Source organism: Battus philenor, unplaced genomic scaffold, assembly GCF_028537555.1.
Source record: "Battus philenor isolate CCGP_79_NKW_IND1 unplaced genomic scaffold, ilBatPhil1.0.hap1 SCAF_7, whole genome shotgun sequence".
Taxonomy (NCBI): domain Eukaryota; kingdom Metazoa; phylum Arthropoda; class Insecta; order Lepidoptera; family Papilionidae; genus Battus; species Battus philenor.
Genome location: NW_027181737.1, coordinates 6,856,037 through 6,869,110, shown reverse-complemented (window position 1 = coordinate 6,869,110; position 13,074 = coordinate 6,856,037). Strand labels below are relative to the sequence as shown.

The 13,074-nt window shown below is 33.3% G+C and overlaps 2 protein-coding genes across 2 annotated transcripts; one reads left to right on the top strand and one right to left on the bottom strand.

Annotated features, from left to right (window-relative positions):
* Window positions 1–133: 133 nt before the first annotated feature.
* On the bottom strand, window positions 134–12,938 carry LOC137930987 (calcium uptake protein 1 homolog, mitochondrial-like). Its single transcript, XM_068774368.1, has 11 exons — window positions 12,561–12,938; window positions 11,957–12,083; window positions 11,708–11,867; window positions 10,657–10,694; window positions 8,957–9,071; window positions 5,670–5,830; window positions 4,082–4,217; window positions 3,678–3,783; window positions 2,629–2,846; window positions 812–1,548; window positions 134–620 (listed from the first exon to the last, which is right to left on the bottom strand). Exons 1-10 carry the CDS (start codon window positions 12,812–12,814, stop codon window positions 1,394–1,396), a joined length of 1,470 nt encoding a protein of 489 aa, XP_068630469.1. The 5' UTR covers window positions 12,815–12,938; the 3' UTR covers window positions 134–620; window positions 812–1,393.
* Window positions 7,050–8,887, top strand: LOC137930988 (carbohydrate sulfotransferase 11). The gene is made up of 3 exons (XM_068774369.1): window positions 7,050–7,325; window positions 7,867–8,113; window positions 8,199–8,887. Exons 1-3 carry the CDS (start codon window positions 7,128–7,130, stop codon window positions 8,885–8,887), a joined length of 1,134 nt encoding a protein of 377 aa, XP_068630470.1. The 5' UTR covers window positions 7,050–7,127.
* Window positions 12,939–13,074: the final 136 nt, after the last annotated feature.

Sequence of the window (13,074 nt, the reverse complement as noted above, 5' to 3'; positions counted from 1 at the left end):
ATACTACAAATGCTTTTTTTCACATTTCGTTTTAGAAAACAGGATTTAATAATATTTCATTTTGCATAAGCATTTTTAATATAAAGTCAAATAGATACTAATACATTATCCATAGGTTTTTAATTCACAGTGTAATAAATTGGTTAAGTTACATTAAGTCATATACAATGAATGCAATACAATAGTGAATACTTAGCGAAAATTACACAAAATATTGTTCATTTTTTAACTATTAGTATTTTTTAAATGACTAAAGTGATTGTTGTAATATTTAACTAAAAAAGGCTCAAGGTCACCCGGAGAACGATAGAAAACTATGGCCAAAGCTTCCCTGCGGGATTAAATCAGAGATGAGGAGATGCACAGAAAAACCAAGGTCACTCGAAGAATTGCTCATCTGAAGTAGCAGTGGGCAGAGCACATCGCTCGTGTAGTTGGGACTGAAAGGTTCTCGAGTGGCACCCATGAATCGGCAGACGGGCGCGGGTGGCCTACCCACCCCTGCTAGGTAGATCGACGACATAGTTGAGGTCGCGGAGTCGCTGGATACGGGCAGTGCAAGACCAGTCATCGTGGCGATCTTTCTGGGAGGCCTGTGCTTTGTAGTGGGCGTTTATCGGCTGAAACGGAGAAGATTAACTCAAATAAAAGTGAACATGTAAACATTTTCTTAATTATTGATATCATAAAAAACAAAAAAAAAACAAATTCTTTATATTCATGGTTATTAATAACAATCTTAGAAAACAATATAAAAACGTATAAAATAATTATAGATTATAATTAATACAAATAAAATGCAAATACTAACCAACATTACAGTTCCATGGTATTTTTACTCAGTATCTATGAAAAAAATCCAAACCTTATCTAAAGTAATAAAAGAATTTTTGATCTTCTTAAAATTACAAGATACAGGTCATAAATGTTTTAATAATTACATTGTATCCCATGTACGTGTAACATTTAATCTCTTCCAGTAAATCTAACAAACATTTTTATAAAAAAAAAATGATAATTAACAGAGTAAAAGAAATGATGGTGCACCAAATCATACATTAAATAAAAGCTATATAAATATACAATAACAAATTGTATTAATACTACTGTACTCAGATTGCCTATATAAAACAATTATTCTAATGACTGAATCAAATATTAATATTGGAGTTATCAATTACATGTTTTGTAAACCAATTTAATATAAAATTAAAGAATTATAAATTATTAGTCGCGATAACTATCAATTAATGAATTATTAATTGTAGTTTTTATTTTAGAGTATTCTTAAAATTCTTTGTGAAATATATCTATCTGAAGTTAAGCTTAAAAACTAATGACCAGCATAATTATAACTATCTGTTAGATTAATTCTTAAATTATTAACAGTTAATTAAAAGTCGAGCAGGGCCGGTTTAGTATCCCTCGCGCATTTGATAAGAGAGTACATCAGTTTGACGAAGCCTGTATCTTTAGGTTTTTCTAGACCTCGCAGCAGCCTATTCTTCATCACCGCTACGAATTCGCGGTTGCTGAGTTGACCGTCCACTGGAAATAGTTAAAAAATCATTTTAATTAATTATTTCTGTTCATCTGTATATCAATGCAAAGCACTTCCAATCGGTTCTACTGGAAATCGATCCAACGGCTAAAATTATGAAGTTGGTTGACCCATAGCAGAACTTCACCCATAACAATTACAGGAATACTGGTGGACAATGATTTTACCTTTATGGAATTTAATTTTACCAATTGCGTTTTCTGTCTCTTATACACAATAAAAAAGTTAATTGAAGAAAAACCGAATAGCTGCTTCTTTAAACTGAGCCACTACATAACAACAATATAATAAGGTCACAAGTTTATACTAAAAAAAAAAAAAACTGCAGCAATGTTTCAAAAAATCTCTCACACTCTGAATGAACATATAAAGTTTTTTAACTTGGCTTGCATTGCTGACCAAGGGGTATTCGCAGATTCCGTGGGTTCCCCCGGGGCGTTAAAGTAGCAAAGTTCGAGGGCTCCCAGGGAGGTTCCAGCTCGAGCCGCTATATACAATAATTTCAAAAGAGTGAGAGGCCGCCGAGCTTTTAGATCGCGTAGAGGGATACTCAATAGAGTGACTAGGGACAAAGGCTCCCACGATAGAACCTCGGTTTGGACTGTCACTCGTTAATAGCATTCGGAACCAGCCATCGGAAATGCTGACCAGCAAGAGGCAATGCCTAACATAAGCTGCCGGCTCTCTAACGCCCTGCTACGGCTGTCTCGACCGCGTCTTGGTGGCTGGGATTTTTACCAGTCTCAGTCTTTTTAACAAACATGTATTTATTAGGCGTTACGGGCAGTCCTTCGTGCAGAGCGTGGGCTACCCATTTCGGATCACCGAGGTGCCTCCATGAGATTGCCGGCAACATCAATGGTCCGTTGAGATTTCTCGAGGAGTTAGGTTGGCTTGGGTAAGGCAATGCCGCTTGGTTGCACCGGCCCGCCGAGATAAGACAGGACAAGAAAAGGCATTCGGAACCTCCGCTTGGTCGGTTAATATTAACTGTCTAACATTAATACTATTTTGAAATGCATTTGATAACGAGACTTTATTAGTTGAATGCAAATGGATGTGCTTACTGTTCTCGTCGAATATTGTGAATACGACGTTGATGACGTGTGGGTCGAGGTCCACATGCGCCACAGTACGCGCCACGTGACGCAGAGTGGGCTGGTCTATGGAAGCGCCTGCGATGTGGTAGAATGTTAGCGCCGTATCCACGTCGTTGATGTTGTTCAGTAGGTGAAAGAACTTCAGGTAGTCCTCCTTCGTAATTCCCACGCCATGATCACGAAACCTGTGTTACCATTTCAATGAATCTTAAATAACAATCAAGCTATAACAAGAAACTGGTTATTAAATGAATGGTTATATTATACATTCGGTTTATGAATAGTGTCTTTACATACAACTGTTATTATTAAGTGGAGTTATCTTTATCTATATTTGAAAATATTATTCTTGTTGCTCTATCATGGTTCATTTAAGATGTTGTATGCTTTTCTATTCCAAACAGAATGGGTAGCTTTCTCGAAACTCCGAAACATCTTCTCGTCTAGATGGTAAAGGCCAATGTGTGTCGGCCAGAGCACAACGATCCGAGACATGCCAGATGAGGTGGAGGAGGGCGGCGGGGTTAGGCCCCCAACTAGTTCAACCGACAACACAGTTAAGGTAACGGGGAGTGGCTGGATGCGGGCAGCGCAAAACCGGTGATCCTGGCTTTGGGGGAGGCCTATGTCTTGGAGTGAGTATCTATCGGCTGAACAAAAATGCTTTTCTACCCACCGGCAAGCCTAACGTACTACTACTTTCGGGCCAAACCAAAATTCGGAAATCAATTATATTTATTAATATCGATTAAATTCCAAATTATTTAAAATGCGGTTACTTAACATAAAATAATAATTAGCAACTTTAACCGTCTAGTTTAAGCGCTATAGCAAAAGACCTATGTTATTATTATATTTGTAAACCACACGGTCCAGCTGGGCATCAGCCACGCGGTTCACTTCCATGTGAGTTTTTTTAACTGTTAGTTGGCTTGTCTGAAACATGTCGGGGATTATTGAACACTTTTGAGGAAAAAAAATAAGGTGTTAACTTCAAGTAGTTTGATATGCCTTACATCTTTTTTACACGTTTTAGCATCCTCGCCTTCTTTTTGGCTGGGTAGCCCGCATACGCAAGCAACAGCTCTGCGAAATCAGCTTCAGTGATGCGTCCATTTTCATCTGGAATTTGTAGTAAAAAATAATTATAATTTTATAGGGTACTTTAATTTTTTTAAATAATCCTCTAATTTCTGCGATATTTCATCATCATCATGTCAGCCGATAGAAACCAACTGCAAGACATAGGCCTCCCTCAAAGATCACCACGATGACAACCCTCGCCGCGTCTACCGGGTCTCATATACATAACGTCTGCATTATTTACTAAGGCTTAAATTAATTTTGAATATATATATGTGGAAAAATGCAGTAAATCATTATATAAAATTATTCACAAAACAATAGAAATCGTACATACCTGGTTGTTTCCTTTGAAATTCTAGAGACAGTATTTCTTTTTGCAATTGTTGCTGGAAGTCCAGGAATTTTTCTATCGTTAATTTTTGGTTTAGTTTGGGACCGAAGAAATAGGTAGTGAGAGCAGAGTTAATACCCTGTAAATATTTGGCAATTAAATATCATCGTAATAAAGTATATTTAAATTATCTTTATTAAAATAAGCATTTACACAACTTTAAATCGTTAATTATTTTTAACATTATAAAAAGGGCAGTGTAGTCAGTTCGTGAGTAAGTTTACCCCGGCTCGGAATGCCGATCTGTTGCGATCGAAAAATCGAGAAACTTCTCAACAGCAATTTCTCTTTGTAAATGCAATTTGACAATATTTTACGTATACATTATAATATCAACCCTGTTAATGACTTAATAAACCGAATTCCTAACATGTGGATCAACTAAAAACTGAATGCTATTATATGATTTATTTAATAACATACTTTTAACTCTAGATTCAAAACTAAAAAGGGGAAGATCTTGTGGAATTTTATTATATATTTGTACACTTGCTACAATTATAGAAACTATATATTACCGAGGAAATGTGCCAGTTGCACAGAAAGTTTTTTTTTTCATATCAATGTTATTTGTACATTCTTTATTATATAAATATAAAACTCAGTGTCGGAGCGGTCAACGCACAGCAGTGGGCTCTCGAGGCTACCACCAATATTTTTTTGGATATCTTCCAACTCTTATACTTTTACATGCTAACAGTGAAATAAACGTCAGGCGATTATTTTTACACCATTAAAATTAAATTTGCTTATAATGTTGAATCGATTTATAATTACAATATTATTGTATGTTACATACTGTATAATTCAAAGAACAAATGGTGTGAACAAGTCTAAATTTTTAGACTGACGTTTGAATAAAGACGTTCGAAATCTAAATATAATATTAGAGAAACATAAAGATGCGGATGTTGAATGAATCGCCAGTGGTACGCATTAAGCCTCAAAAGAGGTCATCCTCTGGTCAAAAGTGGGCTTCACACAGCGTCTATAGATGATCTCAACAAGATTGCCTATTCACCTTGTAGGTGGACTTCTTACGCTTGCTGGTACATGTCTACCACTCAAGAATATCAAGGTCTCAAGTCCTATGCTATGTAGTGGTCGTGATCACTACCACTTCTATTTGTTTCTATTTCTCCCGCTGGGCTGAGTTGGTCACTAACGTTCGTCTAGAGATCTCCCCATTCCTTATTGGAAATTTATTCGCGGTAAGGAGAAATATTAAAAAAGCCGTTTTTGGTGACTTCCAAGACTTTAGGTCGCGCCTACACTATATCGTCGGTCCACATAGTGGAGGTCTACTCATACACGTCGTATATCTTTGTATGTATTTACATTTTGCTACCCTTAATTGTTCTATATATATAGTATACGATTATCGTATATTTTAGCCTTCTTTTCTTAATGGCTTTTACTATCCATATTGTTAGCATCAATTTGAATATTATTAGCGTGTGAAAGCGGTATGCCAGTCAATCTTTAGTAGTTGGAGCGATAGACGTCTGTGCGTGTTATTTAAATGTTTTACCTTAAACGTGTTTCCAGTGTTGGCGTGATCGCGGTGTCGTGACCCAATGCTGCTCTGCTGCCGGATGAGCGCAGCCACCTTCTCGAACTCTTCGCAGTCCACGTCGCCGTCGCCGTTCAGGTCAAACATACGAAATGCTATCTCGAAGTGTCGACGCGACGCTATAATTTTTTAATAACTTTAATGCATTAAGATCTTACCACATTTGAAAGCAAAAAGAGGCCAGCACTACTGGACGAAGAAAAAGCAGAATGCTTAGCCGGCAGCTTGGACACATAGTAGTCTACAAGTACCATACTTCGCAAAAGTTAACAAAAGTAGAAAGGCCGAGGCCTGTCACGCACAGGTTGTCGTTGTGTTTGTTATACATCTCCAGACTTCAGTCAATACCTCAGAAAGCTAGTTTCGAAATTGAAGTTTCCAAACCAACCCAATCTTCTTTTCATTTCACTCTTATATTACATAAAAAGCCTAGTTTTTTTATTGCAGTGGGGGCAAGGTTTGTAATCTAATATATTGAAAGCCTATATTGTCTGTTCACCTGTTCTAGCAATTGAATATTTCGCAAAAGGATCAAATTCACATTAATACTGCTTTGCAGTGCGACCTCACTTGATTGATTGATAGAGGCCATTACGTCGCTATGTTTTTACTTTTTTCAAGACTACTACGACTGTACCATTCTTACAAAGTTCCTTAAATTACTTCAGAATCAGAATCACTCAAGTATTCAGTTTTATAGGCCAAAGCCATATGTTTGAATGTGTTCGTAATTTTATATTCGCCTCTTAGTTTACGATTAGTTCTTTAGACTAGAAGACGGAACACTAGGCTTTATCTTTCGATACTAAAAATTATCGAAAAAATAGGGATCTTCTCGAAAATTTTTAGTATCTTATCCGGACATATTTTTTCAATCTTAAAAATTCTATAATTTATAATTGAAGATAGAGAAAGAATAAAATAATAATATGTGGATCGAAGTTTATATTGACACGTAATGATTTTTGAATGATTATTTAAACAAAAATAAAGAGTATTGTAATATATAATAATACGTTTTTTTTTAAAAAGATTAGAAAAATTAAATCTTAATTTTATATTAATAGTGTATATAATTTACAGTATGCACAGAAGTGCAACCAAAAGTCGGTAATATTTTTATGAGATTACTTTTCAAACAGTAATTATTAAAAATTTGTTTCTGTAATTCATCTTTAGACTAAGTAGGTGATAAGTTTTGAATAATTTATTTCATGACGAGAGTCTAACGTACGCACCACGAGATGAAAAAATCATTAAGTTCGCTCATGCTCCGTACGCAGCCGGTACAGAGATGCAGCGAGAAGACGATCTTGTGAGAAAATATTAGCACACAATTATTAAATCAAATTCGGATAAACGTGTGTAAAAGAGTGTAAAAATACATTTCCTGTCGCCTTAAAGTTCTACGTAAAAATGTTTTTCTCCATAAACAGATTAAGATTGAAAATAAAAACAAACGCGTTTTACTGTTGGAGGTGTAGCGCAAAAACAGGAGCGTTCTTGATGTGGGCAACGACCTACCTGATAGTGATGAAGATGACGATATTCAAAAGTGGTGAAAGCAATCAAGTGAAGGATTGGAATATACCTGACAATTACTCTAAGTGGCTGGTAAAGTTACCAAGAAAACATTTTTTAATTAGTGGTTCTAAGCACAAACATTTTTTACTCATAAATAAACGCCAAATTTCAATTTATTTTCCAACTAGCGTAATGCTAGCATTAAATTTTATAATTTTTTTTTAAATCGATTGAACGTGAACGACCTTAGTATATCAGATATAAAATTGTGTAAATATGTATATAATGCCTTTCTCTAAAATTAGTAACTTTTTTCTAATTACTGGGTACGCTTTTCTAGTACACTTCTATGTAGTGTCTAAATTATCTTGTAATAAATTTAAGAAGTTCATTAAATAAAAATTTGTATTAAAAATCCTATCGCAGCGTGAAGGATTTTTTTTTGTAATGACAAAACTTTTGACTGAATTGCTCTATTACTGTATAAAGATTCAAAAACTGTTCTAGTTTGATGTTAGCTCTTTTCAGATCGGCGCGCGTTTGGCTTTATTTTCATAACATATGCAATATGAATGAATAAATGAAAGAAAGAACACTATTATGTATCAAGTAAGGATATTATAAATTGCAGGGTCCGGTTTTAGGAGACGATGACTCGGAAGAAATAATGAACGATAAACTATCTGATCCTGACAATGTGACTGTGTACGAACTAGAAAAGCGAAGTGCGACTGTCCACGAGGTCTGCCGACAGCGATCATTAGATTCACAAACAATAAACAACAAGGAATTCTTTGTCGATCACGAAAACAACCTTGTATGGTGCAATATATTCAAAGCAGCCAGCTCTTCGTGGTTATACCAATTTAATATTTTAGGTAGTTAAATCTTTTGAGATTTTTTTCATAATAAAAAATTATTTCAAGAAAATCATTTTTGATTAACATTTTCAACTGATTTCAGGAGGTTATGATAAAAAGTTTTTGGCTCGAACACGACATACACCATTAACATTAGCCAGAAGAAAATTTCCTCGACCGAGTGAAGAAGAGTTGAGAGACGCAATTAACACGCCGGGCGTAATCTCCCTTCTCGTTGTAAGAGAGCCTTTTGTGAGACTGCTGTCAGCTTATCGCGATAAATTGGAATACATGTCTCCACCATTTTACAGAAAACTTGCAAAAAAAATTGTGACTGATCACAGAAAACAAGCGACTAAAGTTTTAGGGCCAATAAAAAGTTATGGTCCAACTTTTCATGAATTTGTAGCTTATTTAATAGCAAAACATAAATCTGAAGGTCCGAATATAAAGTACGATGAGCATTGGGCGCCATATTACAAATTTTGTTCGCCGTGTGCTGTCAATTTTAGTGTAATTGCGAAAGTTGAGACTCTAGCTAGAGATTCACAGTACGTAATACAGCAGCTGGGATTGGGTCACGTTCTGGATAGAAGGATAAGAGATCGCAGGACAAGACTCCGAACTGTGATGAATAAGTCAAAAGATGGGAAAAAAACCTCGGCCTTACTTAAACATTACTTCAGCCAACTCAACGCATCTATGCTCAACGATTTGCTTCAAATCTATGGAATAGACTTCGAAATGTTTGGGTACAAAACAAAAGATTATTATAATTACGTAAGAAAATAAAATATATCTAAAGTAACGTCTAGTGGATGTTTAAAAAACTTTAATTTTTGATATGAAATAATAACTTACTTGATAAAACAGTGAGTAAGAAGATGTAGTCACTAAACGTTATCAAACCCGACGAGCCAAGTTTGTAGAAAATGGAATCTTCATCAAGATCCAAATTAAGACGTTGAGTGATACTCTGCGTTAAAAAAGTAAACTGTTAATTATTTATTAATTCGTTCTCGTCAATGAACATAAGCAGATTAGAATAAGTGCTATTTACTAACTCAATACATATATAATTATATACTTGAAATAAATTATATTTTCTTCTAAATAACTACATATTTATTGCCATATTATATAATATGAACTTCTATTAAAACCTCTTTATGGTAAGTTTCCTCGACAATGTACATAGCTTTGCTAAAGGCCTATTTACACGGGACGACTTACTGACCTGCCCAGTGGGACAGTAGTTCGACTTGTCTTGCTAAGTTTTACACATGACAGCTACTGAGATAAATAGTAGGCACCTACTGTCCTGTTTCATACGCATGCCACGTACGAGTTACTGGTATGATGCGGTCACACGGGGAGAGTAACAGGAGGCGAGCCACTCACCTCCTGTTATTGGCAAATTTACTCGACCCGTGAAAATATGCCTTTAAGGAAAGTTCTATATATGTTAAAAAATTGATTATTACAGAAAATGGCTATAGACTAAACAGCGAATACAGAAAAATAGGCTGCCAATTTACTTAAAACTTATAAAACAAAGTGATCGTAACATTTTCATATGCAAAGTAAGTTCTTATAAATGTATTTGGCCATTAGCTGGGTGATTAATTAATAATTTGCTGAGTAATCATTTAATATTATAGTCAATAAATATGTTGTGGTGAAATCTGTGATTAACTCTAAATGGAAATATAACTTATGGTGTTTGATAATTGTAACATACTAATATGCCTTTTATTATTTTACTATAAGATTTTATAATAGTGTTTTTATTAAAAACGATTACTAACAATCCTTATTACAACTATCATTTAACTAGAACATGTGCAAATTATTACATGCAAATGCATTACTCAAATTATGTAACCTAGAGAAGGCTCTATAATCCTAAATATACTATAAATATTATCTAGCAAAATTTTTAACAATTAAACTAAATATTTAAGTCTGTGCAAATAATGAAAACAAAAATAATCTGAACTGCACCGATTGCTCTAATATTAGTAATTTATTACTAGTAAATTCATTAAGTCCGTGAAGTAAAACATATAGGTGTATTCACTAGAAGAATTAAATAAACTGTGAGCAAAAAGGCAAAGAGTAGAGAAAAGACAGTACCTCATTGATGTTCTGAAAAGACAAGAAAGTGATGTGAGTGGTTTTTGTGGGTGCCAGTGCAATAGTGTAAGAAATCAAACAAATAACTTGAATATAAATACCATAGACCTAGACAAAATACATAATTTTTTTGTTATTTACATTAAATCATGCATTTGAAATTCGTTATATGTCATTCATTAATAAATTTAATCATATATATTCACTTTTATCAAAATTAATTGGTTACAGATAACAATGTAATTTGTAACACTGCTATGTAATTTATATAGTTTTCAATGACGTAATAAATAAAATACACTAATTATAGAAAGAATTGCACTGTCAGGAAATGATAGAAGACATACATCCAGAAATGATCCGAGGTTACCTTTGAATTCCTAAAATATTTAAACTTTGTTTAATAATAAATTTATTGTACTTACCTTAGGATCATATCTCCTATATTGGTCCAAACCTAGACCTGCAAAATATATTTTTTTGAGAATACCTCAAAAAGATTATATATTATAATGTTCAAAAATATTATCAATTATTCTACACTCAACCCTTTTTTACACTATTTTGCAATAACCTGGTTCACCAAGAAAACACATTTTTATATGAACTTTTTGTTTTTGCATAATTTGCTATGATCACATTTTTATTAAAATTTTAACAGTTCTTACAGAAATTATATAAAAAATAATATAAAGATGAACAGTTACAAAATTGATTCTTATTTTCTCAAGTTTTGTACTTACAGACTGAATTTTCACTGTACATTAATTTAAGGTTTTTTTGTAATAAAAATGAATAGTTTTTGTTTCATAAAAACTAATATATAATGGATTTTGTCATTAGCTTTCTTATATGTTTTTTTCTTTTTTTAAGGTGTTGTATCAATCATGTAAATAAGTGTTGGGTGTAGTATCAAGTATAATCAATTTCTGTGCTATCTATGACTTATACTACCAATTTTATAATTATTTCACTAATTTTAAAAATTACCATCTGGTTGTTTAACTCCAGGAGTCATGGATCGCAAAAAGTCATCTGGAGTCATAAACACCTCATGTTGATCATGGTGTTGCGCCTGGAGGGTAGCAAAGTATCGGAATACCTTATCAGGTGTTGAGTATTGTCTCATTCGATTCTCATACTCAATAATCTAATCCAGCAGCAATCCAAATAAAAAATGGTACATATAATTAGTAATAGCTAACAAATAGTTTATCTATTCTATATTTCATTGCTTACAAATGTCCTTTAATATTAACAACTTCATATTCATGTTAATCAAGAAGGGCATACTAAACATACAATACACATTTATCCGAATACTTCAAGGTAAATCACATAAATGATTATAAAATATAACAATGTTATAGTTAAAAGCAGAATAAATAAGGTATAAATCTTTTTGCATTTAATGAATGCTGTTTATGCTAATTTACTTATAGCAAACAATAAAAAAAACAAGAAAAAAAGTAGTACCGTCAGGCTGCTTCATGCCTGGTGTGATTGCTCTTAAGAAATCATCAGGTGTCATATAAATTTCTGTGTTCTCGCCAATGCTCAATTTTACTGTTGCAAAATAGCGAAATATCTTGTCAGGTGTCGAGTAAGCTCTCATTCGATTTTCATATTCAATTATCTATATTGTGTAAAAATAAAAATTTGTTCAAATAATAGACAAAAAGCAATAGATAATAGGTAAGTATATTCTGTAGCAGAACTAGTTACCTTTCTGTCCCTAAATCCCACTTTTTCTTTACGGTATCTTTTCTTTTTTGTATCAGCTTCATTGTCTGTGTCATTTTCAACAATCTCTTCAGCTGCAATTATAGCAGGAAATATGTTGTTTCCAATCCTTAAAAGTAGAAATAATAACAATTATACAACAGAAACTATTGAACAACAACTCTGGAGAGCGCTGTGTGGTATGGCACAGAATAGTAGAATCAATAATAAATTCAGTACCATATACTGGCATTATGTATGTTTCCACAAATCAACCCATAATAATGTTGATTAAGTTTAAAACATTCAGCAGTGATACATAAAATAAAAAATGTTAAACAGTAATACATATAGTCAAACCAATTTTTTTAAAGTGAAATTTCTCAAACATTTGTTTGACAAGAAACGCTGATGGATAGGTGTTTTAAGTAATGTCTCTTACTTCTTACTACCGAATTTTCCATGCTTTTGAATAGGTACCATACTAAACTCAATTTTTATACACTTTCAAAGATAATAGAAGTTTTTGTCGGTCATGTTGCTGTTAGTCTCGTGAGGCTTTTACAGCTTCGACAGTCATAGGTCGGAGATAATGGTTATTACTCACCAGATTTTATATGATGTGTATGCTGCTGCACTAAATAAAATTGCATACAATAGGTGTTTGTTAGGAAATATTTGATTTTTGTGATAATTTTGATGAGCTTCAGTAAAATAATTTTTACCAAAACATAGTGATTTATTTGTACACCTAGATACTATGATTCTGGACTTTTCTTCAACTTGTGGTAATTTTCTCGTAACAGTTAGTCCTCCAAACAAATTTAAAAATCGGGACCTAATACAGTACATTTTAAACATTTTCTTGATATCAATTAATACACTACGACTTTGGAGTGATTAAAAATTGTGGTAATTGGTTTTTCCTGCCTTTTTAAATAAATCTAGTTTTAATATATATTAATCCCGAAAATTCAACTTAAACAATTTGACAGATGATTAAACACTGACAATGACAAATATTTATTTAGCTTTTGATGGTATGATTACAGGGACAAATATTTAATGATTACTGTAAATTCCTAATATCGAAGTCATATATTTAATTTATAGCTATCATC

What these genes read in the sequence shown, in the direction of transcription:
- LOC137930987 (XM_068774368.1), bottom strand. Translation starts at nt 12,814, where the DNA reads ATGTTTAAAATGTACTGTATTAGGTCCCGATTTTTAAATTTGTTTGGA. An exon ending in TACACATCATATAAAATCTG is followed by an intron (nt 12,084 to 12,560) that starts GTGAGTAATAAC and finishes TCTACTTTTAAG; the next exon opens with GATTGGAAACAACATATTTC. An exon ending in AGGCATGAAGCAGCCTGACG is followed by an intron (nt 10,695 to 11,707) that starts GTACTACTTTTT and finishes TATATTTTGCAG; the next exon opens with GTCTAGGTTTGGACCAATAT.
- LOC137930988 (XM_068774369.1), top strand. Translation starts at nt 7,128, where the DNA reads ATGTTTTTCTCCATAAACAGATTAAGATTGAAAATAAAAACAAACGCG. An exon ending in ACAATTACTCTAAGTGGCTG is followed by an intron (nt 7,326 to 7,866) that starts GTAAAGTTACCA and finishes TATAAATTGCAG; the next exon opens with GGTCCGGTTTTAGGAGACGA. An exon ending in ATACCAATTTAATATTTTAG is followed by an intron (nt 8,114 to 8,198) that starts GTAGTTAAATCT and finishes AACTGATTTCAG; the next exon opens with GAGGTTATGATAAAAAGTTT.